General features: G+C 41.8%; 1 protein-coding gene across 5 annotated transcripts in view; it reads right to left on the bottom strand.

Moving 5' to 3' along the window:
• NELL1 (neural EGFL like 1) overlaps positions 1-26,708 on the bottom strand; it is an 883,212-nt gene that overhangs the window by 786,248 nt on the left and 70,256 nt on the right. For 4 of the 5 annotated variants that reach the window (XM_003993068.5, XM_003993069.5, XM_045039061.1 and 1 more), the window contains one exon: positions 12,877-13,027. In XM_003993068.5, coding sequence (XP_003993117.2) covers positions 12,877-13,027 — 151 coding nt within the window. Of the gene's footprint in view, positions 1-12,876; positions 13,028-13,206; positions 13,334-26,708 lie in introns of those variants that run through there. The other variant, XM_045039063.1, reaches the window with a different exon arrangement.

The following is a 26,708-nucleotide window of genomic DNA, read 5'->3' as shown; positions in this document are numbered from 1 at the left end:
TTGAAGGCACCGTGATCTCCCCCATCTCTTGCCCCTTCACTCATGCCCCATCCAGAACCCTCTCCCTCCCTCTCGTCTTCTAGATGGATTTCTACTTATTTTGCCTGTGCCTCTCAGTGGGCAATAGAAGGCACCCCACACACTGATCCCTGAGTCCTCTCGTCAGAGGACTAACTATACATTTTGGGGTTTGACTATCTTCATCACTGTGTGCCTCACAATTGTAGCCCAGCATGTAGCACCACACAACAGTATTTGCAGAGTTTCCATTAACATTTCCTGGATGTTGAAAAGGGAGCTTACAGTCTAACCCAAGCATAGTCCTAAATCCAAGGCCTCTCCATTGTGTTTGGAATGTGGAGACTTGTCAGTAATACTTCCAAAGCAGCATGGCTAGATCCTGCTTAGGGCAAGATTCCAATGTGAAGGTTGTTCCCTACCTTCCCAAATGCAAGCCACATAACAACTGAAAACAGCTACTTCGTAAATACACCTTTACACTGGATTCTCCTCGAGGAAAGAGTTAAACTTTCAAGTTTACGTAAAAAGTTCAATTACTGGAAATGTACTTTTAATTGTCCCAGGCCAAAGTCCTCTTGGGCTGGCTTCACCAAACCATGTCACACTCTTTTAGACGGTCCTCCCCCCACCTCCTATCCTCCGTTCTGCCAATTCAATTATCTGAGAGTACAAAATAACTTAAATATTAGCTGAAATCATTCATAATTAAGAAGGCAAACCCGCTCAGAAATTATAGAATGCATTCCAGGAGAACAACCCATTACTCTGGATTATAACAACCTCCCGAGGTGAAAACCTAAGCCCTATTTCGAATGGTCAGGAAGTCCCAATACCTACCTTTTTTCCTTCTGAAGTGTTTGGGGGAAGAACTAGCAGATATGAAAAGCAGCCATGAAGAGAGGAAGGAGAATGACACTTGTGTAGGGCCTTGATAGGAGACGTGGGGGGAACCATTAACTCCAGCACTCCTGTTGGCCTCTCGAGGACTCCATGGCATAGTAATGGATACCTTCACTCTACACAAAAGGATTCTGAGGCAAATTAATTCCTAAAGCTCACAGATCTGGTAATTGATAGAGCCAGGAGTTGAACCCAGGTCTATCCGACATCAAAGTGGAAAGTTGTTTCCACCACAATAACTCCAGAAACTAAAGGGTATCTTTTGAAATATAAAGTTTCATTCGATAAGAAAGAAAGGCCCTCTTAGGAAACCAAAAATGTCCTCTTAATCTTCTCACAGAAGTGTTCCACAGAAAGCTTTTTCTCAGACCCCTTGCTTTCAGCTTCCTAATTATGCTCAGACTTAATTTTATCTGTAATTTAGGAATAAAATAGAAAAACAAAAGATTTACCATTTTATCTTATAGATTTGTGTACACTGGCAGAACGTTCAATTAGATTTAATCTATGTTAATTAAGCTTTCCATTTTAGCAAAGCTCTGTATTAACCCACTTGAATCAGGAAAAATAAACTTTAAATCTGCAATGATATTAAGAGTTCAGAAAGACAAATTCATCTTTTTGCTCTTCCAATGTGCTCTATTGGTACTTTAAAAAAAATTCATGAAATTTGAAATACAGATTAGAATTAATAATGGAGTGCCCATTACTTGAAAGTATACTTCAACTGCTACCTACAGGTACATTTTCAATCGTCCCTATATTTAAGTTTTCCATTTCATTTCATCTACTCACTTAAGATCTTCATGGGAACTCAACTGGCTCAGTTACCTAGGGAGTTTCCAAATATTGCTGTGCCAAGAAGTTCACTCCTGGTTTAAGGCATCAAAATCTCCCAGATGATCCACCTCTGACTGCTGGATCCCCGTCAGGTGAGAGAGATGTCTGCCTTTGGCTAGAAAAGAATTCAGCACTTAAAGAACTCTTCTGCCATTAATTCAATAATGGCCTTGCCTTAGAGTAGCCAGAAGCCTAGTAGAAATTGGAAACCATGATTCCCAGAACAGTAAATGCAGTTTCTCTGGCCCCCGGCTTTGGAAAAGGCAATTGGATGATTACTTCCCATGGAGCACATGATGACTGAGGAGAGTGTTCAGATCCAGTACGCTGTTCCCCCATTGTGCTTCATCAGCAAAGGGAACTTTTGACTGAAAATTGAATGCTACCAGAAGGTTTGGGTGATAGACATCATTTTCCTTTAACCACTGAACTAAAAAAAATTAACTGTATGTTTATCTGCCCTCTCCTCAGCATCCTGCTTTCCCTCAGTATCAAAATTCCACTTCAATGCCACAATCCTCATGGCTTTTGGGCAGGTCCTGTTAGGTACCAAGAACTATGCTAGATGTTTTACAAAAATACCTCTAATCCTCACAAAAAATTCCAAGATATTATTCATTTGAGTCTCCAGATATCAACACCTTTGCCCTTTTCACTGTCTTCTACAATATGTAGTCTATCCAAGGCAATATCTGTGCCTGGGAAAATATATTCCATGTGAACCTCTGAAACTGGTCATGAAATTTAAGCAACCCTAACCAGGGATGGAGAAAACAAATTGTTGATATAGTCGGTGTTTATTAAGTACATACTATGTACATAAAAGTACTACATGTTTAAAAAAAAAAAAAACAACCCTGTGATACAATCTCTCACCTACACTACTTTCCTAATTTGGGCACAGACTAAACTGGAAACATCCCAAACAATCAAGACCAAGACTGCCTAGTTATTCCAATACCCATGTTCTCTCATCTTTGGCACAATTCTAGACCAAATTTCCCAGTACTAGCCAATGAGATGTGGTACAGTTCATGCCTGACCTTTCCAGGCCTGACCCTTAAGCCCACCAAAGGAGAACAGGACAAAATTCTAATCATAGAAAGCTATTGGTCTACATCTCTCAGGTCATAGTTCAAGTGGCAAATAAGTACACAAGTGGCAAATTCAATAACACAACTGGGAAGTGTTACATACGAAGTTATATCTGTATGTATCGATACTCACACAAAGACTACCCATTCATTTAAATGTGCCACCAAAAACATATTTAACATGTACAAGTCACCAGAAAAAAATTCAGCGATCTCAAATCTATAAATGTTACAGCACTTTTTTTTTCTTCGATAAAACTAGAAGTCACACATTAAAAATTTCAAAGTGATTAAACACTTAAACATTCCATTATGGGTCAAAGAGGAAGTCAAGCTGAAATTAAGAACTACAGAAAAATACAGAAAAGGAGAACTATAGCAACATCAATGAGCTGCATTCATAATAATACTCACAAGAAAACATGAAGCCTTCAGTGATTTTACTAAATACTGAAAACATCCAAGCAGCTACTAAACATACACAAAATGATCAAAAAGGAGGCAAGAAGCAGAAATCAATGGATTTTAAAATGAAAAAGACTTAACCAATAAAAGAGCAGTTTCATTAGAAAGGCCAATAAATTACACAACCCCATGATAACCCTGTCCAAAAAGGAAATACAGGTATTTCCCATTACAAATATAAAAAGAATATGATGTCCAACTATTTGCCCCCCCCAAAGACACAGCTCGATGAAATGATTTTGACAAAATGTAAGTTGACCAATAAGAGCTTAAAATTATCTAAAATACCATAAGAGAAATGGAAAATGAACATTTTAGTAGTGAAAGATTTCCTAGCCTCCACAAAAAACAAGTATCAGCCCATATCCTTTTCGGGTCAATTCTACCAGAAACATTTATAGAAGAAGTATTACCAATAAACTTAAAGTCCAGAGAGGAATTCAAAAAGCCTCAAATTAACACACACAAATCTACTATCTCACTTATTAATGAGTTCCTAAGTGTGTAATGAATTTCCTGTCAAGTGTTCAAGACCATGCCCCTTTTACCAGTGCTTGAATACTAGTTACTACTATTAGTGTTACTACTGTTTTTAATATTGTTGCAAAAATCCCAAAGACAACATTAGTAGATGTATTTAAGGATTTTCCCCAGGAAGAGTTCAACATTATGGACTCTAATGTGATTCTGTTACTTTCATGTTTTTCTCCCTTTCATAATCTCAAGAGGTACACTGAAGAGGTATTTAATAAAATGTAACCACTATTCATTTTTTGGCCTTCCAGTGTATCGGAAATAAAGTTAAATTTCCTTCACACAGGACTACATATATATACATACCTATATTCTTAGATGTAGGATGGATTGTTTAATATAAGGTCTGGTAGTTTCTGATCAGATTAGGTACATATTAAAGACAGGATTATCAGCAGGCTTCCTGTCTTTTGCAAGGACCTTTAATCTGTTTTTTATTCATCACAATTATAGAGATTCAAGAAAATGGGACACAAATGGAATAGCTGAAAAAAATACTGGAATTTGAGAGACATTTTCAAAATACAAAATTGTATCCTTCAATCAAAGAGGATCATCTTTAAAAAAAAAAAAAAAACTAAAACTCAAATGCCTGGCACATAGTACACAATCAGCAAGTGTTGGCTTACAAGGGGGAAAAAAAAAACAAAACCACTGCACATAGCTTAAAGTCAGGTAAAGATTCAATGCCAAAAGTAGACAAAGGCATCAAAAGAAAACTATAGACCTGTAGCTCTTATGAATATTGATATAAGAATTCTCAACAACATACTCTTAAGTCCAGGAATATAGAAAAAGGATTATACAACATGACTAAGTGGGATTTATCCCAGAAATGCAAGCTTAGTGTAACATCCAAAATTCAATTAGTATAATACACCACATCAATAAGGAACAGAATAAAAGCATGATCATCTCCATAAATGCAGAAATAGCACTTGAAAAAATAACCTTTCATGATGAAAAACAAAAACAAAACAATAAAACAAAAAGGAACAAAATTTTAAAAAACCACTCCACAAACTAGGAACGGAAAGGAACTTCAGCCTGGTTAACAGCATCTAATACACAGCTAACATCAAAAATGAAACATGGAAAAGCTTTCAAGACTCTCTGTTCTTACCACTTCTATTCAACATTGTACTCCAAGTTCTAGACAAGCCAATTAGGCAAGAAAATAAGAGGCAACCAGACAGATATAGTTTTACTTCTTTCTGTCCAATTTGCAGATGACAAGATCTTACATGTAATAATTAAGAGAAATCCACTAAAAACTAATCAAATTAGTGAGGTTAGCAAGCCTGCAGGATAGAAGTTCAACATGCAAACATCAAGTACATTTCTATAAAGTAGCCATGAGCCAAATGAGATTATGAAAATAATTCCTTTTATCGTATAATTTTTTATGCCACTATAATTCAAAAAATAAACAAAACCCATGCAAAACTTATACTCTGAAAGCACAAAACATTGTTTAAAAAATAGAGAAGACCTAAATAGAAAGACAGTCCAGGGGCGCCTGGGTGGCTCAATCGGTTAAGCATCCGACTGCAGCCCGGGTCACGATCTCGCGGTCCGTGAGTTCGAGCCCCGCGTAGGACTCTGGGCTGATGGCTCAGAGCCTGGAGCCTGCTTCTGATTCTGTGTCTCCCTCTCTCTCTGCCCCTCCCCCGTTCATGCTCTGTCTCTGTCTCAAAAATAAATAAACGTTAAAAAAAAAAAAAAAAGTCCAGGTCTGGAGATAATTTATTATTACTAAAATGGCAATAATCCCTACATCAATTTATAGATTGAACATAATCCCTTTGAAAATCCAGCTCACATCTTTACAGACATTAAAAAGGCAGCATTATCTACAACAGCCAAACTATGGGAAGAGCCCATAACTGATGAATGGATACAGATGATGTGTTATATATACACAATGGAACATTACTCAGCCACAAAAAAGAATAAAATTTTGCCATTTGCACCAGTGTGGATGGAGTTAGAGTATTAAGCTAAGCAAAATATGTCAGTCAGAGAAAGACTCTATGATTTCACTCACATGTAGAATTTAAAAAACAAATCAGCACAGGAAAGGAGGAGGGGAAGAGAAAGAGAGAGAGATAAAAGAAACAGACTCTTAACTATAAAGAACGAACTGATGGTTACCAGAAGGGAGCGAGGGTATGGGTTAAAAGGTATGGGGATTAAGGAGGGCACTTGTGATGAGCACCAAGTGTTGCAGGTATTGAATCACTACATTGTACACCTGAAACTATTAACAGGAATTTAAATAAAACTTAAAAAAAAGTTGGTCCTAAACTCATTTAGGAATTCAAGGACTGGAGCATCCAAAACAACCTTGAAAAACAAAGTTGGAGGGCTCACATTTCTTAATATCAAAACTTACTAGAAAGTTACAATCATCAAAATAGTACCAGCAGAAGGACACTTATCAATGGAATAGAATTCAGAGTCCAGAAATAAATCTCCCCATTATAATTAATTGATATTTGATCTTTGACAAGGGAGCCAAGATGATTCACTGGGGAAAAAAATACTCCATATATGGTGCTGGAACTGGTTATCCACTTGCAAAAAGATGAAGTTGGACTGCTACTTCACATCAGACAGACAAAAATAAGTTATAATCTATCCAAGGCATAAAGAGCTAACCTTACAAAATTTTTAAATAAATTCTAGAAGTCTCTTTTAATATTTATTTTTGAGAGAGAGAGTGCGCGCACACACATGCGAGCAGCAGAGGGGCAGAGAGAAAGAGAGGGAGACACAGAATCTGAGCTGTTCGAACTCAGCTGTCAGCACACAGCCCCATGCAGGGCTCGAACTCATGAACTGTGAGATCATGACCTGAGCCAAAGTCGGATGCTTAACCGACTGAGCCGCACAGGCATCCCAATCCTAGAAGTTTTAATAGCCTCATATGAAGAATGGCTTCTCGGAACAAAAGCAACGGCAACAAAAACAACAATAACAAAAAAACAGATATACTGGACATCCAATTTAAAAACTTAAGGTTTCCAGGAAGTAAGACAATCCACAAAGTTGGAAAATCTAAGTCAGGTTTCTGAGAAAGGGACTTGGATCTCTGAGTATTACAAATGATAAGACAACCCAATTAAAACAGGCAAATGACCTTAATAGTTATTTCTCCGAAGAAGATATATAAGCAGCCAGTAAAACATGAAGACACTCAACATCATTTGCCATCAGGAAATAGAACTCAAAACCACAGTGAGGGGTCATATCACACCTATTAGGATGGCAACATCAAAGAGAAAGACAGTTAACTAGTAAGGATATAAAAAAAAAAAAAAAAAAAAGAACTGGGACTCTCTTACACTGGTGGGAATGTGAAATGGTACAGGTACTTTAGAAAACAGATTGGCAATTTAGCAGTTAAACACAGATACCACTTGACCCAGCCATTCTACCTCTAGTTATACACCCAAGAGAATACAAACATATGTCCACAAAAAAAACCTGTACAGAAAACTTCACAATTATTATAATCACCAAAAACTGGAAAAAAATTCAATGTCCAATTGATAAATAAAACATGGTATATCCAAACAATGCAATATTCTACAATTCAAAAAAAATTAATACTGACACACACTATCACCATGAAAGAACCCTGAAAACATCCTAAATGAAAGCCAGTCACAAACACCATATGTTGTAGGATTCCATTTATATGAAATGGCCAAAATAGGCAAATCCACAGAGCTAGCAAATAGAGGAGTGTTTGCCTAAGGCTGGGTTACTAATAGGGAGACTCGTGAGTGACAGCTTAAAGGGTGAGATTTCTCTTGGAGGTAATGGAAATTTGTAAAAGATTGCATTGAATGCATAATTCTGAGTATACTAAAAACAAGCCAAAAAACAAAAAACAAAAAAAACTGAGACATAAAATTTTTTTAATTTATCTAGAAATCTAAGTTCCCATATCCCAATTGTTGCCAATATTTATTTAATTCATCTGGATCATGAATGATTCAATGTGGATCACGTGATTAAGAACTATAAAAAGAACCCAGGGAGTCTCGCTTTCCAGTCTGTCAGATCCCTGACAGATTCCAATTTTTTTTTCCAATCTGCCAGGTCCCTAAACCCCCTGCTATGAACCAAAAACCTCAAAATCTTGGTCATCATTTACACCTGGTCAGATATCCATGACAAATGTCTCCAAGACAATTTGCTCCTCTAGACACAGTTATCCTGGTAAACAATAAGAAACCTGAAAAATGATTGAAAATTCTCTATTACAGATGGGAACATTGCTGGCTTCAAATTGCCTAATTCCTAAAAATATACTATCGTATGTTCCTCTTCCATACCACAGATCTCCTTAACTGGATGAATATCTCTTTAAGGGTGGAAACCAGGACTTCTTTATTACCCATAACCAGTATATTACAGATTCAGTCAATTCTCTCTTTTTTATGTTTGTTTATTTATTTGGGGGTGTGGGGAGAATACGAGCAGGGGAGAGGCAAAGAGAGAATCCCAAGAGGGCTCCATGCTGTCAGCGCACAGCCCGATACAGGGGTCAATGACACAGGCCTCGATCTCACCTACCATTCGATCATGCCCTGGGCCAAAATCAAAAGCCAAATTCTTAACTGACTGAGACATCCAGGTGCCCCAATTCGGCCAATCGGTTTTTTTTTTTTAATTATTATTTTTAATATTTATTTATTTTTGAGACACAGAAACAGAGTACAAGAAGGGGCAGGTTGGGGAGTAGAGAGAGGACAGAGAGTGAGACACAGAATCTGAGGCAGGCTTCAGGCTCTGAGCTGTCAGCACAGAGCCCGATGCAGGGCTCGAACCCATGGACCATGAGATCATGATCTGAGCCAAAGTCGGATGTTTATCCAACTGAGCCACCCAGGCACCCCTCCAATTCTTTATACTTTGCCTTGATTAGACCAAACATGGAAGAAGGCACCACAGAACTCCAAAGGGGAGGGGAATGTTCTATATCTGCATGTTTATTGTTTTTCAGTCAAGACCTGAGGTTTTCCTAGTACAATGAAAAATGATCAGATGATTCTCTATTCAATGATCCTCAGGTTTTATTAGAAACCTGATAGGGAAGAGAAGGTGGCATCAGAGGACTCTGTGGCAACACAAGTCGTTGGATTTTGTTTTTTTTTTTTAACCTTTACTAAAAGGAGTTCCGTTTTTTAAAAGATTTCAAAAGAGGGGAAACCTGGGTGGCTCGGTTGAGCGTCCAACTTTGGCTCAGGTCATGATCTCACAGCTTGTGAGTTCAAGCCCCACATCAGGCTCTGTGCTGACAGCTCAGAGCCTGGAGCCTGCTTCGGATTCTGTGTCTCCTTCTCTCTCTCCCCCTAACACACTCGCATTCTGTCTCCATCTCTCTCAAAAATAAATAAACATTAAAAAAATTTTTTTGAAGATTTCAAAAGAGAAAAACCCTGAAAGTAGCTTTAAATCTTTTGCTTAGACAAGAAGAAATGTGTATTTATTAAGAGCAGGCCACTTCGCGTGCACAATCATCTTTCACCTTACAGCAACCTGCAAAGTAGATGACCACCTCCCTTTTTCTGACCAGGAAACTAAGCTGAGACATGAAACAGTGCAGAAGAGCCTGAACCTCCAGTCTCCATCACTCCAACTCTGAGGTCTGCTCTTTCTACAACGGTTGGCCATTCCACTTCCTTCTCGCCTGTCTTTGGGAAGTTCCCCCCTCTGCTTTAATTGAGAATAAAGACTCTACATTCCACTCTCAGACACTTAGATGGCCCTCATACTGAGGCAACCCTCACCCCCAACTCCACTACGTTGCCCCAATGGAACAAGCATGTCACCCTTTCATGTCTGTGAAGCCGACACTGGCTTGACGCCTCCACCTTTGAGTGACAAGAACCTATACTTCCTCCTAATCTACACCACACTTGGCCTCGAAGCCATACCTCCTCTCCAACACATGCTACCTCTCTTTCTCTGGGCTGACCCACAAACAGCCAATTTATTACGCTGACAACATCCCTTCAGAAGAAGGAGCAGGGTCCATCACATCCCTTTGAGGCTGAGATCGAATTCAACGATTGAAAAGAGAACTTTTGGTCCTCACCTCTGCTGAAGATGTACATGGAGACCCTCTGCTCCAGCAAAATTGGTCCATTCCCTGCACCTCTCCACCCTGCCCCCACAAGTTCCATTTTCCTGCATTTCTCCTGTAGCTGCCCACACCGTTCTTCCTGTTTAATACATCCTTCTGTTTCCCCGACCTGCCAGAATTCTGGCCCTTCCCAGAGCCATCACTCTGTGTGATCTTCCTGAGCCACCGACCTAATCTATTAAAAGCCTTTATGCAGTTTTTGGCTCAGTTTTACTGCTACTAGATAGGTCAACCTAAATAGGTAAAGGAAGGTTTATCGGAACTCAGGTTCCCCAGAAGCAGACTCTGACACATGAATTTGGGAGCAAGTGATTTCAGCACTTCAAGGAAATGCTCCCAGGAGAGGAGGGGAAGGACAGAAGGAGCAGACATGGAAGCCTCAACCCCCCTCCATTCCAGGTAGCACTTGAGGATTCAAACATCAGAACTGGTCTGGCCTTAAGGCCTCCAAAGCAAGGGAACAAGGCTTCCAACTCCTACACTCTGTCATAGACTACAGGCTGCCTGGGGGATAAATGAACTCCCAGACACTTCTGTTCTCTGTGTAGTGGCTACAGAGGCCAACAGGCAGTGCTCTGAGGAAAGTTAGGTGCCAGCCTTCAGAAGCAATGCCCATAAAAACCAGGCAAAGGGCACAGAGAACCTACAAGAGATCTGAGGGGAGGGTACCTACCATGTCTGCTGCAAGGTAGGTAGGGCCAGCTTCACAGCATGTGACCAGTGGGTTGCACAAGATCCTACACTCTGAAGGGTTCCACTGTGCCATCACCATCTGGAAATTCTTGGTAACTTTGCCTTTGACTTTGTGTTTTGTAAATCAAGTCCCAAGAGAGGATGGAACACTCAATGGGCTGGGAGCTTCTGTTCCTGGGAAGCTCCACCTCCACCTCCCACCTCCCTGGACAGGTTCTCAGTCACAGGCTTCACTGTTCCCTGGTATCCAAGCCCACGGGTACACGTAGGCTGTGGACTACTAAAGTTAGTATTAAAAACTAAAATTGGCCAGGAGGCTCAAATTCAAGATGGTGCCACAGGAAGATCCTGAATTCAATTCTTCCCACAGACAGGCGGAGTCTACAGCTACTTATGCAACAATTTCTTCTGGAAAAAAACCGAAGTCCAGCCGAGCTCAGTGAGCAAATAAGGAAAAAAGCATCCACATGGAAGCAGGTAGGAGAGCCTGGGACACAACCTCACTATAAACCCTACCCTTGGCATGGAGACCCACCATCAGGAGGGAACTCAAAACCCAGAGCTTCTACCGTAGGGGCTAAGGGTTTGAACTCCACATTGGGAAGCCTGGCTTTTGAGACCTGTACTTCTGAGACAAGCCCCCACGTCCACAAGCCCCCAAAGCTGTTATGATCTGAGAAACTGCTCTTAAAGGGCTCCTGCACTCAGACTCATGAGGTCGGGGCCCAGCTCAGAGGCAGCTGATCTGCCCAGACTTTGAGGAAAAGCAGCTCATTCGCGTATATTGAAGCATTGCCCTGAGGGGCTGGCATCTAATCTAACACATCCAGGAGCCTGTGGGAATACCCTCCAGGACCACGACTAGGGGGTGACATCTTCACGCTCCTCCTCTGCTGTGCTCCAGCCAATGAGTGCCGCCTCACACCTCCCTCTGCCACATTCCTGAGCACCACCCTCTCCCAGAAGGGAGCTTTTACACTCATCTGGTGCCTGAGTTTTTTTGTGGCCGCTGCTCAGGGGACACTACTTGATCACCTGGTTCTAAAACCCACAGGAAGTTTGCATTCCCAGGTCCCAGGGGACTTAAACAACGGGAGAGAGGTCTGGGCAGACGGAAATATGCTGCCAAGTCTCTCTGTAAAAGAGGCCCATTTGTTTGCCCAGATGCTTTGGCCTGGGGGTGGGCTTCTGGATTCGCACACTTTAGAGACCTATGGAGGAGGCCTTCAGAGAGTGAAGCCTGATGGACAGTCTTTGCCCTCTCCTTGGCTACAACTCACCGATCTCTCTCTGGAAGCTTCTATACTTGTCTTAGATTATCATTACTTTAAACTCCTAAAACAGAATCCTCTTTCCTCAACCTTAAAACCCTTACGTGGTTCCCACTATCTATAGAGACGTTAGTCCAAATTTTCAACATGGCCTCAAAGCTTTGAGATGATCTAGCTTCTACCTACCTCTATAGTACCACCCCTCACTGCCCACCCCAAACTCCTCAGCTTCCCCAACACACACAATGTGCCAACCACTGACCCCACCCCCTTTTTCCTTCCCAAAATCATAGCAACCAATTTCTGGAATGTTGTCTGCCCATCCCTTACTCCTTCTCCTTCAGCCTGTCCAATAGTCACCTTTATTTATACAACCACAATCCTTTCTGAAGGCTTCCTTAGCTTACCATGACCCTTCAGAATTGACCATTAATACCTTTATTCCTTAAACACATATTGCTACAATACTTCATGACATCTGTCCATCTTCCCTACTAGCTTATGTGATCCTTAGAATAGAAATTCTGGATTATTCGCCTTAGTATTCCTGTGTCCAGCACAGTTCCTGTATAGAGTAAACACACAGTAATGCTCATTGAAGGTTGTTAAATAGGACTTTCTTAAAGACTTCAAGAGGACATAGAATGTGGTTTCATAGGAGCAAAGACTACCAGAAGACAGAAGATAGGCGAGAAAGACACTCATGAGTGGTCTTTGGAGAGTTAACAAGAAAACCTCTTTGCCAAAGGTAAGTTCTTAGTGCAAAGACAATCTACCAATGTGTTCAACAGCAACAAGGCCTCAGCTAGGGGCATGCTCTCAAGGATACAACGTTCAAATTCCAAGGCATTTTGTATAGTCCATCAATTGTAAATACATTTGCAAAAGTATAGCTTACCTGTGTTCTAGCTCTCGAATGGAGAGGATCACTCCTGAAGTCGATGGCTTTTGCTGTACAGTGGCCAAAAAGGTGAATTCGCTCTTATTCCGGAACAGCTGGATTAACTTCTCACTCACATGAGGGGCTGCATGGATCTCTCTTTCTGTTTCTAGGAGTCAGGAAGGAAAAACAGAAACAGACAGGGGCCAAGAGAACAAGGAGGAGAATGAAGGAATACAGAAGAAGAAGAGGGAAAAAGAGAAGAGAAAAGATGCAGTTAAAAATGTCCACAGGATCCATATCATATCTATCATCCTCCCCCGCCCCCACCGCAACCCCACCACTCACCAATACTTTTTCAGGTACCATCCACCATTTCATACAGCAGCATTCATTCAATGCAAAACCCAGAAATGCCACTTCTGTCACTGTACCCCCTTGTCACTTGGACAAGTTCACAATTGGTCAGCCAGTGATTTTCTGACAAATTTTGACAGGACACTGGGCAATGTGGCCTGCTACAAACAGATGAAGTTGCTGTTAAAAAAACAAAAAACAAAAAAACAAAAACAAAAACAAAAACAAAGGTGAGAGATAGGGGCGCCTAGGCCGCTCAGTAGATAAAGCATCTGACTTCGGCTCAGGTCATGATCTCACAGTTCTGGGTTCGAGCCCCACATCAGGCTTTGTGCTGACAGTTCAGAGCCTGGAGTCTGCTTCAGATTCTGTCTGTCTGTCTGTCTCTCTCTCTCTCTCTCTCTCTCTGCCCCTCCCCTGCTCATATGCACTCACTCTTCCTTGCTCGCTCTTTCTCTCCAAATAAATACTAAAAATTAAAAAAAAAAAAGTGAGAGACAAATAAGTAGATCCCAAATTCACAGAGTCCTGTGTTTAGGATCCAAATGCCACTCAGCAGCTTCCAATTTCACTTTTCCCAGGGGACTCCATTTCTTTTGCTCCACAATTTGTAGAGGGAAACCTGTCCTTGTTTTGTACCCAGCAGAGATTTACAAGTGTTAATAATGCCAGACATCTCCATTTTTGCTTGAAGAATACAAGGCATGTTCATGATCCATAAGCGTGCCTGGAATTTCTCTGTAAACATGGAGTGGATGGCCCTGCTCATGAAATATTGAAGTTGAGGTCAATTCAGCAGGCTTAGAGGTATGGGAATCCAGCTAATACTGCTCCTGGCCAGGAATTCTACAAATCCTGCATGATAAGACAATTCATCATTTCATACTCAGACTCTCCCTTATCACGATAAACTAGGCACTCTCATTATCTTACACTATACTTCCTCAAATCAGAAACTGGCCACCAACAGAACAGAATTAGAGCAAACTATTCAGAGACAACAAAGGGATACCAAAGGCATGTTTGGTGGCCTTTACTCATGCCCTGAACGCATCCTCTTTGGGGGAACTCCTTGGTTACTTCTCCAAGAGTCTGAAAAAGAAAGATCTTGAAAAGCTGTGTTGCCCAAGCTACATCACAGACTATATGGACCTTGAAGACCCTCATCCTAAAAGCAGGGCTTCTGGGGTGTCTGGATGGCTCAGTCAGTTGGGCATCTGGCTCCTCATTTCAGCTCAGGTCACGATCCCAGAGTTGTGGGATCAAGCCCCACATTGGGGGAGCTTGCTCAGCATGGAGCCCTTTTAAGATTCTCTCTCTCTCTCTGCCTCTGCCCCCTCCTTCTTTATAGCACAAGCTTTACTATAAGGTTATAAAATAAAATAAAATAAAATAAAAAGAGTGGCTTCCAACAGAAAAAAAATCCTCTAGTACCTGACCTTGGGCCTCAGTCTCCTCATCTACAAAATGGGGGAGATGGTGAACTAGGTCATTTCTCAGGGTCTCTCCATCCCGGTGTAATTCTACAAGTTGCTGTTTGAAGTTTGCAGCAAAGAACAGCACCATCTTCAAGCTGTAGAAGTCAGCTTTGCAAGGTGAGAAGCATGGTTGGTCCTCCAGAGTGGGGGCACCTAACCCAGGCACAGCACCCTACCAAGATAAAACCCACCTGGACATTTGCTTTCCTACCCAAAGAAAGTCCTTCACTACTGTGCTGTCAAGTGGCAAGCTTTCAACTTTTGTCAAGGGTAGAGATAAGAGCCACTCAGGGAATGCTTCTATACCTTCTCCAAAATCCCAGCTGAAGACTTGGCAAGATAATATTCGTGATCTATTAAAACATATGAACTCATCACTTTGTAAACTAGAGATCGTTAGCAAATGTTTGTTAACGTTTTTATTACTGCTGGGTAAAAATCCTAATAAATTCCACCTAGAATTTAGTTCAGGAAGGAAAAAAAAAAAAACATCTGAGATTAACTTACATCTTCCTTTTTCCCTTTTTGCTATTTCCTTCTGTATTCATCTAAAAGGAATTAGCTGGTTGGCAGTGTTGGCCCAGAGAGCTCATTAGAGGATTCTAAAGCTTGAGTCCAGTGCAAAGTGAGCAACGTTCAAGCAGCATGATAGTCATAACACTTTCCCCCAGCAGGCCTATCAGTGGCGAGTGTCCTCACCCATCACTCCATTCTCTCAGACATCATCCCAGCACCACTGGCCAATGACACTGCAGTGTGTCTATGTGCCATCCCAACCTCTCCCTTAAGCTACAGATACATCTTCAATATCCTTAATATCTCCACATGAAGGTCTAATAAGCATTTCAGAATTTATATACCTATGACAGGCTCTTGTTATTCGCCCCTGCCACCAACCCTCTATTTTCTCTTGGACTTCTCACTCTTAGCAAATGGGACCTCTCAGTTCAAGCCACAAAAACCAGAACTTGTCCCAGAGTCTTCCCTTTCTTCCACCCTCCAGATCCTACTCAAGAGCAAATTGTGAGGGCTCCCATGTCTGGAATCCGTCCACCTTCACCCAATTCCGCTCTGAAACTCTTACCTAAGCTGCCACCCTCTCTTAGTGGGGCACCTCCAACAGCTTCCTAACTGGTCTCCCTGCTTCTATTGCCTTCTCTTCTCCCTTCTACACAGCAGCCCAAAGGCTCATCTTAAAGCTTAGATCAGCATCCTTTCAGGCTCTTGCTAAAAACCCTTCCATGGCTTCCCAGTCCTCCCAGGATAAAAATCCAGGCTTTTTAGCATGGCCTGCAAGGTCGCACACCAATTGACTCTTGCCAAACTCCCCCACCCAATTCCATACTCTTCTTTCATACCCAAGCCCACCCCTGCCTCAGGGTCTTTGTGCTACTCTTCCCTTTTCCCCCCAGAGCTCTTCCCCCCACCCTTCCCATGCCTGGCTCCTTTAGCTCGTACTGCGATTTCAACCTGCTGGTCACGCCCTCCAAAGCAGGTTCTCCTTTGATATCGAACACACCTCTCTGGTTATTTTCTCCATACCACTTAATTATTATGATCCATTTTTCCCTTCTATTACTCATGATCTTTTTTTACCATATTTTCTTTCCCCTCTAGACTAGAAGCTCCACAAGGACAGGCACAGTCATTCATTCATTGTTGTATCCACAGTTCTCCGTGCCTGGCATGAAACAGGCATCCAATACAGACTTACTGGATTTATTTTCTATTTTATCTTTATCATTTCTATTATTATGTCAAGTAACCGCAAATATTACAGTCAGAAACCAATAAGATACCCTTTGGAAAAGGAGAAGATAAATGGACACTTATCAAGTGTCAGTGGCTATTAAATTAGAGAAAATCACTTTCGGTGCCAATTCGACCCCTCCCATTTATAGGACACCCCATCTAACGGTCTAATCCAACTCAACCACACTGCTGCTCACCCAACCCTCCTACAGAACTGAGCATTTCCTCTGCCAGCTTCTCACTTCTTTTTGTAAATGACTGGCACACTGAAACAGAGATACCCTATTAGCACTCATCAGAGTGAAATGTAAAGAAAATCATCTATTTTCAAACATTGAGACTTTATGTGCATTCTCATTTTCAGAAAAGCTCTCTCAAGTAAATGCTTACCATAATTCAGCTGCTAAAAGAACACCAGAACGTAATCTCACTTATTACAACATATAAGAACACTAAACCAGTTTTGAAGAGACTAAAGACTACCAAGTTTTATAGATAACTAGCTATGTGACCTTGGATAAGGCACTTTACCCCTCTGAGTCTCACACTCCCTATCTGAAAACTGAGATGACTAGAGATCAGGGAGTTCAAGTTCTTCCCAGGCCTCAACATTCCATTTCTATTCATGGAAATGAATAGTCACCTGGCAAAAGAGGGTACTGAAGGTGTTTTCTACACATGAAACAACTAGATTCTACAATTTCTCTCCTCTGCTGATTTTCCAAATCAACATAAATGTAAAGTTGTCAATTACTGGAACCAGTGATAGGTCACCTACTTCGCGGTAAATGGGTTTTCCCCCCTAGGTTTAAAAAAGCAACCAATGAAAGCCAATTAAGGAGAATCTATACTGAATATTGTACTGGCATATGCAACCACTATAATGTGCTTGCTATATTATTTAGGAATATTCAATTCTTCTAGAGAGAACAAGAAAAACAAGTGGGATGAATAAAGCTCGTAGGGAGTGTTAAATATAGACAGCAAGTTAGATACCTGTGAAACATGTTAATCGTCAATCAAATAAATGAAACATAGGTGTGTTGAACATAGATAAAAAGGATTGACTAAGCATGTTACCTATAAATAGAATGGGGTGGGAGAACCAAGTCACAACGTACATATCACACCACCTTCAGGATGACAGCTATGTCAACCTTAAATCGGATAGCCATCTGTGACACTCACCCCATTCCCATTCTGGCCCCATTTGTACTCTGCCTGAAAAAATGCTAATCAAACCCATCACTCTCACCAGATTAACTGGTAACTAAAGCTGGGACCAGAAGTACTTGTCCTCTCCAAGACAGGATACACGTTAGCATCTGGCACCTCCCACTTACTGAAATTCACCTCCCACCACCACCACCACCACCTTTTATATAACCTCTATTCCTGTCCATGTAACCGCTGAATCAGCAAAGAAGCTGATGGGCCAAAGACTGAATACATCAACAATGCTAGACCCAGGAATCTGGTGGGGTAAACCATCTTTCACCCAGCCTGTACCCTATACTCCTACTCCATTTCTTTCCCCTGCTTCCTCCTGGACATTTTGACTTTACTTAATAAGCTGCATGATTCAAGCATCTGAATTTGGTTAGTGAGGCACTTTTGTGACCTCTGGGAGCATACTTGGACTCTACCATTGCATCGGGGTAATCTCCCATACAAACCACCACTTACAGTGAACATTTTACACTTAAAAAAAAAAAATGTCATTCCAAACATCCAGGAATTTTACACGATCTAGTTAAGAAGTGCTACATCAGCAGCAAGGGTTAAGTGCTTTTCCTTTCCTAGGATGAAATGGCTCTACCTAGTCATTTTTACAGGCTAAAAATGCTAATGTGATGATTAAGCATCAGTTAAAAAAAGAAGTACTGGGTGAAGGGAGGAGGTCAAAGAAATTATGGTATTCACACACTCTTGTCTGCCTGATACAGAAGCAACTTCATTTCCCTTTTGCTTGATGACAGGGTGAGGATTGTGAGCCAGTATAAATACGGCTCCTGCCTTTGAGGATAGCCGCAGAAGCAAGGTTGTCACCTGCGAAAAACAGGTAGAGCAGGGCAATGCACAACGGAAGGAGGACCAGCAGAGGCTGGGAAGGGCATGGTGGAAGATAGATCTTTGAGCCAGAGTCCAAAAAGATGACTAAGCATTTACAAGGCAGGAGAAAGAGGGTACTCATTGCAGGATTGCTGTGCAGAAGTGAACACCCATGTGTTTTCCATTATCCTGGCATTTTTCTTTCTCTGCAAGTATCTCTCTCACTGAAAGTCCAGTAGCACAGCAGCTACTCAGCCTAATATCGGAGGAAACTCTCCATTGGTCAGCTAGTGGGGGGGGGGGGGGGGGAGGAGCAAGAACAGCAGCAGCCACAAACATGACAGAACAAACACCCAGGCAGCTCACCTCAGCCTTGATGGATGGAAGATGTAGGTGACATCTTAGTAATGACAACATGTTTACACAGAGAACCTCACAATATGGCAGAATCCAGACAGAGATGCAGCACGTCCTTCTAGCCAGGTAAGCTCACGGTAAGATTGGCCCCAAAAAGGTAAAGCAACACTTACCAACTCGAAATGGCAGATGGCTTTTCATTTCTGAGCACAGAGAAAGTTGGCTAATTCATAACTGCCAACTGTCCATGGGGCAATTTGTGTGATTGGGGGCGGGGGACAGATGTTCCACAGTTAGGTTCTGCAGCCCTTCTTTAACAAAGTCTGAGGTGACTCACCCAAGCGGCTTTAAAGAAACTGAAATCACCAGCAGAAAGTAGTGGGGATGCCAGGAGACTCCCGGTTAATGTGTAAGGGACTTCTACCTCCACTGGCAAATTCACAATGACATCCCATTAAACCTCCATTAGCTCCAGAAGCCAGAATGATAAGTAAACATGTGTACAGCTCATTGTGGTACCAAGTGCTGGGCTGACTGCTTTGCACATATCACTTACAGTAGCCTTAGGAGTAGCCATTGTTACGTTTCCTCCTTTATACACGAGGAAACTAAAGCTTACAGAATTTAATTTTCTAAAAGACACTGGGCTAGGAAGCCGTGGGGAGATTCCAACCCGGCAGTCTCGTTTCTCAAGCTACACTTATCACTCTGCTACATCTACTATTCACCGAGGTGCATGATCTCTGTGCTTGATTTTCGCAGAAAAGGGACAAAGCATCATCATATACCCGATGGCTGACACTTTGTAGTCACTTGGGAAATATTTATGAGCAATCTATTTGCACAATCCCCGAACTAAGTATCAATATCCCCCCACCCATTTTTATAGGTGAAGAAATTGAGGCAAACAAGTTTGAAAGCTTTACAAAGCAAGTCAATGGGGAGAAAAATGGAGTCTTGCCCCAGCAGAGTCCTCCAAGAAACACCATGGCATTCGCCTGACACCCTTACCTACTTTTTCTTCCTCCTCTTTCCCTGCCCCCACCCCTCCTCACTCTTCTACTCCAGCCACACAAGCTTACTTTCTCTTCTTCCCAGGGCCGTGCTCCTCCACACTTAGCACATTCTCATTCTCCTTCTCCATTCTCTCTTCTTTTGTTTACCAGCTTAATTGCTACTCCTTCAGGCCAGCTTTCTCTGACCACCTCAAGCCAGCTCAGGTTCCTGTATTAGGTGTTCCTCATATTTATCAGAGCCATCAAGGTTTTGTGTGTGTAGTCATTTATGGTGTATCATCATTTCATTAACAGCCATCATGCCTACCAGACTATAAATCCCACGAGGAATGGTTTATCAATAAATACCCCACACTCTGTACAGTGCCTGGCACATGGTAGAGCTTCAAATGTTTGTTGCCTTAATAATCTATCTTGAATCTCAAGTCTGGAACACAGTGTAACAAAGGAGGCTCACCAAAGACACTCAGCTGTAACCCCAACCTGTTGAGAAAGAGCACATGAAAAAAACGAGCTGCCTAAAGAATAATAAAGCTAGCTGAGCATCCCCAACTCTACTGGGGGACTCACCCTAAGAAATCCTGTGACATGTTTTTCATAATTACTGTGTGGCTCCATTGAAAGAGATTCTGGTGCCTCCATAATTTTACTAATTAGATAGGCATGGAAAGGCAGCTAAAGCTCTTCTTATAAACATTTAACAATACCAGTAAGAACAATCAAGGAATCCACTTGTCACAAGCAATTAGCATACCAAGATCACTCCTTCTCTTTAGGCTTCCTCCCCACATGGGCACTGCAACCTACCAGTGATCAAGCCTCCTCCCTGGTCTACCTCCCTCTACCCTCTGTCTCAGTGGGACACCTCAGAATATAGAGAGAGAAAGCATGAATGCCAGATTTATCTGAATCCCAGGTCAGGAAAACAAAAGACTGATGAAAAGATGTCAATATGATTGAGACTATATTATAAAAGGTTTGGACTTCATTTATTGGACATATAAGTCATGGGGATGAAACATACAGCATGGTGACTACAATACTGTAGTGTATATTTCAAAGTAGCTAAGGATAGATTTTAAAAGTTCTCATCAAAAGAAAAAAATTGTAGGGGCATTTGGGTGGCTCAGTAAGTTCAGCGTCCAACTCTTGGTTTGGGCTCAGGTCATGATCCCACAGTTCATGAGTTCAAGCCCTGCATCAGGCTCTGCACTGACAGTGCGGAGGGATTCTCGCTCTCTCCCTCTCTCTTTCACTCCCTTACTTGCACTTTCTCCAAAAAATAAATTGAAAAAGAAAAAGAAAAAAATTTTCACTGTGGTGATGGTTAACTTATTATCTAATTATTTTGCAATATATACAGATATTAAATCATTATGTGGTACACCTGAAACTGGTAGGTTATCATTTACATCTCAATTTCCCTGGAAGAGAAATAAGACTGCATTGTATGCCAAAGCTATCTAGCAGTAAGGAGTTTAGACTACATTCATCCGATGGAAAATTATGTAGAGAACAAGGATATCAAAAGTATTAGAACATAGGAAATACCTAAGTGATAATGTCAAACGTGTACAAACATATAGCATATCAAGTACACATTAAGGTCGGAGTAACACATGGCAGAAAGACAGGAATGGCCATCCATCAGGAGGTCAACAATCAGGAGCTAACATGAAATTTCTCCTTTCCACATATCTCAATTTTTCAAATCAGAAAATTATCATTAAAAAGGTATGCTAAAATGGCCAAGCACATCATGGAAACAGAGAAGAAATAAGAGCATCCTACAAAAGAAAATAAGCACCAATCACCTTGCTTTTAATCACATAATTGTGTCCTTTAAGTCAGTGAGCACATCAGACTCTCTCCAGTCAATCTTAACCGGGTCTGGCTTCCTATGGAATACCACATCCCTCCTTAATAGAGACCTGTCAGCTCCCAGTATATCCAGCTGGGGCACTTCAGCAGGGAGATGCTGCCTATGACAGCTCAAGATGAGGTAGATTTTGGCAGTAATTGAGAGCACAACCTCTTCAGGTATCATTTTAAGCCACAGTATCAAGAGTCTGATAAACCCAAGGGCATGCCCACCATAGTGCCTGAAGTCACATGCACAAAAGGTCATCAGATGCAAGCAAAAACATTGTTCCCAGAGCATCCCAGGATGCTCTCCCGGTTCTTATAAAAGCCATGAGGGTAGTCTTTGTCCCTGCCCCCTATGATCTATCCATTCATTCACTTTTTCATTGGCTCATCTACTACCTTTAAAACTTTGAGCACTCCTCTAAACCAAGTACTATGAACACATGACTAAGACCTCTTCCAGTCACAAGGGGTGAAGAGTCCAGGATTAAAGACACAAACGTACATGAAGGGGAATGGTTTAGTTCAGAGCCATAAGTGGACATCATGCTCAAGAAGCATCACAAGGCTGATGCTCCTCCTCAAAGACTTGACCTTCCCATTAAGGGGCAGTACAGGATAGTCGTTAAGGGTTCAGGCTCTGGAGCCCGACTATTTGATTCAGATGCCAGCTTTGCCACTTAGCAGAGAGGACCTTGGCCAAATTAACCTGTGCCTCAAGATTCTTCATCTGTAAAATGGGAATAAAATTGCATCTACCCCATGGGGAAAGTGTCAAGATTCAATCAGTACACATTAAGTTCTTGAAATAGTACATGTCACATAGGACACACATGACAATTTTTAGTTTATGTGGAACACAGCTGAGGCAGGCCTTGGGTCCTGGAGGGTTGGAGTAGAAGCTGTACCAGCAACTGCCACACCATGAGACACTTCTTGCTGCAGCTGTCATGGCTGTGGTCCGTTAGGAGGACAACAGGCAGGTGAGCAAGGGTTGCCAGCCACAGTTGGAGGCAGTTAATAGCCATTCTCTCTTTTCTTAGATTAAAAACTGGTCATAGTCTATGGGGCTCCCAGCTCCTCCAATCTAGGTCTAGCCAGCCAACATCCAGAACATTTTTGAGTTTTTATGGTGTGCTAGATGTCAACCTGAATACTTGAAACTACCTGATTAAGTCCTTACAGCAGCCTAGTGATGTCAATACTACTACTTCCATTTTATGAGGCACAAAGAGTTAAGAAGCTTCCTGCTAAATAGAATGGCTGGAATTCAAATTCCAGTCGAGGGCCAACTGCAATGCATCCCTGAATCTCTGTGCCATCTACGGGTCTCCGCCCTGCTGTTTGAATGCCAGCTCCACAGCGTAGCCTCTGCCAGAGCTGGATTAACCCCACTTTCTTCCTTCTTTCATCCTGGAGTTGCCTCATCTAAGACCCACTGGTAATACCACCCACCTTGCACGGTTCAGGAAAAATACACAGACATGCCCAGTACCTAGCATGTGCTTTGTAAGTACTTCCCTCTCCATGCCTCTCTTTAGGACATTTCTGAGATTTACAAAGGCGGCCCAGAAAGCTACACACTGTAGTCTGAGCTTTAACATTGGCCAGTGTGTTCACACACATGATCATATCCCAGAGTCCTAATAACCCACCAAGTGGACATTAACAGCCTCACTTCAAAGATGAGTCAACAGACTCCCAGAAAAGGGACTTGTCCAAGAGACCCCACCTTTATCAACAGCCAAAGATGTGCCCTGAGTCCATTTTTGCAGCTATTTTTTGCATGGCTTCCCTAATCACAAAAGAGAATAAAGACAAGAGAATTCTTCCTCCAAGACCCTAAGCTCCTCCATATATTGAGTGCCATCTCTAGCCAGCTTAAGAAGTTTGGAGAGGGGAAAATGGGTGATGGGCATTGAGGAGGGCACTTGTTGGGATGAGCACTGGGTGTTGTGTGTAAGCCAATTTGACAATAAATTATGCTTAAAAAAAAAAAAAGTTTAGAGCAGTTAGCTGACCCAATTATAATTAGTTCCCTTTTGTGCATGGTCCTAATTCTCAGGCATAAAAGACTTTTTTAATGCTATACTTGCCTTGACCTTGCCAAATCTACTCCAATTCACTAGTAAACAGTAGGGCATCATGTTTAACTGCCAAGCTCTCTAATCTATGATTATTCATTATAAATCATCTTTATATGTTGCTTCAAATGCTGTTTTTCAAGAATAAAATCTGCCTGCATTGAAATGCACAGTGATTTTAATATGCAAACCTCCTACAGAGATGATGTCTCATTTTAATTATTGTTTCGGTTTAATGGGTTTTCATTAAATTAGAGGATAGAGCAATTACTAGGGTGAACAGCTAATGTTTTAAAGGTAAGCTCCCGTGGCTCTGTGGGCAAAAAGACAGTTGTGGCAACAAGAGGCAAAAAGCAACACTCCTCTGGATGAGCTTGTGTTCAGCCTGATACAAAACAGCACTGGCTACTTCTTTTCCCAGCTTCAAACTAGAGCTGGCTCCCCTCGTGGTGATACGCAAACAATATAAGCTTCTGTTCACCTTGGGGTATCTTCACAGAACTTTTCGATCAGGAATCTGGGCTCCCTGTCACCAGACTAAAAAGAGCTCTAGAAGTATACAGCCTGCAAAGCGAGATGTCAAACCACAGGAAAATACTTCTGATGAAATGGTCTCCTCTCGCACACAAGTAATTTAGTTGCTTTAGTGGATTAATGTTGGACTTCCCACCCCTGGGAAATTGGTCCAACTTCAACACAGGCTGCAAGGACCACAATCATATTAATTAGCAAACTGTCAGAGGCTCAATGAGAAATGACTCTGGTGGCCTGGGCACTATCTCACCCCAGAAACTGCACAAATTCAGCACTCGGGGACCAACGGGGCAGCATTACCTCAGACGGAGTGAGGGAATGAATGCCAACTAGAGAATGAGAGGTAGAGGCAGAGAGGCAGAGAGGTAGAATCGATTTTATTGGGGTCCCAGTGGTTAGAGGTGAGGGGCAGGACTTAATAGGAAGGATACCCCCCCTCCCATTGCACAAGTCTGCACCTGGGGAGAGCAAGGGGGCTTGCCTGGCAAGCTTCAAACATGCAATTTCATTTTCTCCAAAAGAGCTGAAGGAGAAAGAGAGGGCAGCTGCAGGGGGTCCTTCCAGAAATAATTGGCGGATTACATTACGGCAGGCCTGGTCACTATGTATGCCAAGAAAGTAATATGAGAGTATCTCACTAGGCTACGGGAAGGAGGAAAAAATCTTTTCCACAACATTCTACAACAGGGAGAAATCATAAAGCAGCTGTGGTCCCAAGTAAGCCAGCAGGAACTAAGTGATGATTAAGGTACCCTCACCTGCTAGGCAACACAAACAGGCCACCTGTCAGGGCTGCTGGAGGAGGTTCTTTGCTCCATTATTGCAAGTGCCCTGAAGATTTCTGATAGGAGTGCTAATTTGGAACTCAATATAATGCATTCTTTTTTCTTCAGCTCCTTTATTTCCACCATCCCAAAAAGTAAACCATCAGCTCTTAGACCACGTGCATTAATCTAATTACATGCCTACTTAACTAATTTGTTCCAGAGTCACTGCTGGGGAGGTTTCCCTTGGGATTTTTCTATCTGCATTGGCCACAGGGTGTCCATGCTTTCAGGTTCCTGGGGAAACCATGCAATTATTGGCCTTTCAACCCTGTGCTAAGCAGGTATACTAAACCTTTATGGACACCTCAAACTCCAGGCTTTGAACAGGAGCTCCAAGAAATGGGTGCGTCTGTCCAGAAAGGAGGCTTTGGGTGACGTTTCTTGCTGTGCTTCTTTGAAAACTGACCTCCTCTTTAGAGATTTTATTCCAATCATATGAAGTATTAATGTCACCCCTAAAAGCAATCACTGGAAACCAGCTTGTTCCTGAACTCAAATTGCTATCTGGTTCTCAGACCCTTCTCCAATTTTCCACTACCACCTTGCCGAACAAGCTCTACAACTAAGAGCAAAAATTCCACTCTCACCGCTCGCTGTTGGTTTACATAGTGTTGGAAGTCCTAGCCTCAGCAATCAGACAACAAAATGAAATAAAAGGCATCCAAATGGGCAACAAAGTCAAACTCTCACTTTTCGCAGATGACATGACACACTCCATGGAAAACCCAAAGGACTCCACCAAAAAGCTACTAGAACTGATACATGAATTCAGCAAAGTAGCAGGATACAAAATCGATGTACAGAAATTGGTTGCATTTCTATACACCAATAATGAAGCAAGAGAAAGAGCAATCAAAAAATCGATTCCATTTACAATTGCACCAAGAACCATAAAATACCTAGGAATAAACCTAACCAAAGATGTAAAAGATCTATATGCTGAAATCTATAGAAAACCTATGAAGGAAATTGAAGAAGACACAAAGAAATGGAAAAACATTCCATACTCATGGATTGGAAGAATAAATAGTGTCAAAATGTCGATACTACCCAAAGCAATCTACACATTCAGTGCAATCCCAATCAAAATTGCACCAGCATTCTTCTTAAAGCTAGGACAATCCTAAAATTTGTATGGAACCACAAAAGACCCTGAATAGCCAAAGTAATGTTGAAAAAGAAAACCAAAGCGGGAGGCATCACAATCCCAGACTTTAGCCTCTACTACAAAGCTGTAATCATCAAGACAGTATGCTATTGGCCCAAAAACAGACACATAGACCAATGGAATAGAATAGAGAACCCAGAATTGGGCCCACAAATGTATGGCCCACTAATCTTTGACAAAGCAGGAAAGAGTATTCATTGGGAAAAAGTCTCTTCAGCAAATGGTGGTGGGAGAATTGGACAGCAACATGCAGGAGAATGAAACTAGACCACTTTCTTAAACCATACACAAAAATAAACAAACTCAAAATGGATGAAAAAACCTAAATGTGAAACAAGAAATCATCAAAACAGTAGAGG

The sequence above is a fragment of the Felis catus genome, chromosome D1 (assembly GCF_018350175.1).
Source record: "Felis catus isolate Fca126 chromosome D1, F.catus_Fca126_mat1.0, whole genome shotgun sequence".
NCBI lineage: Eukaryota > Metazoa > Chordata > Mammalia > Carnivora > Felidae > Felis > Felis catus.
Note: the sequence above shows the minus strand (reverse complement) of the source record. Positions and strands in the feature narration are given on the sequence as shown.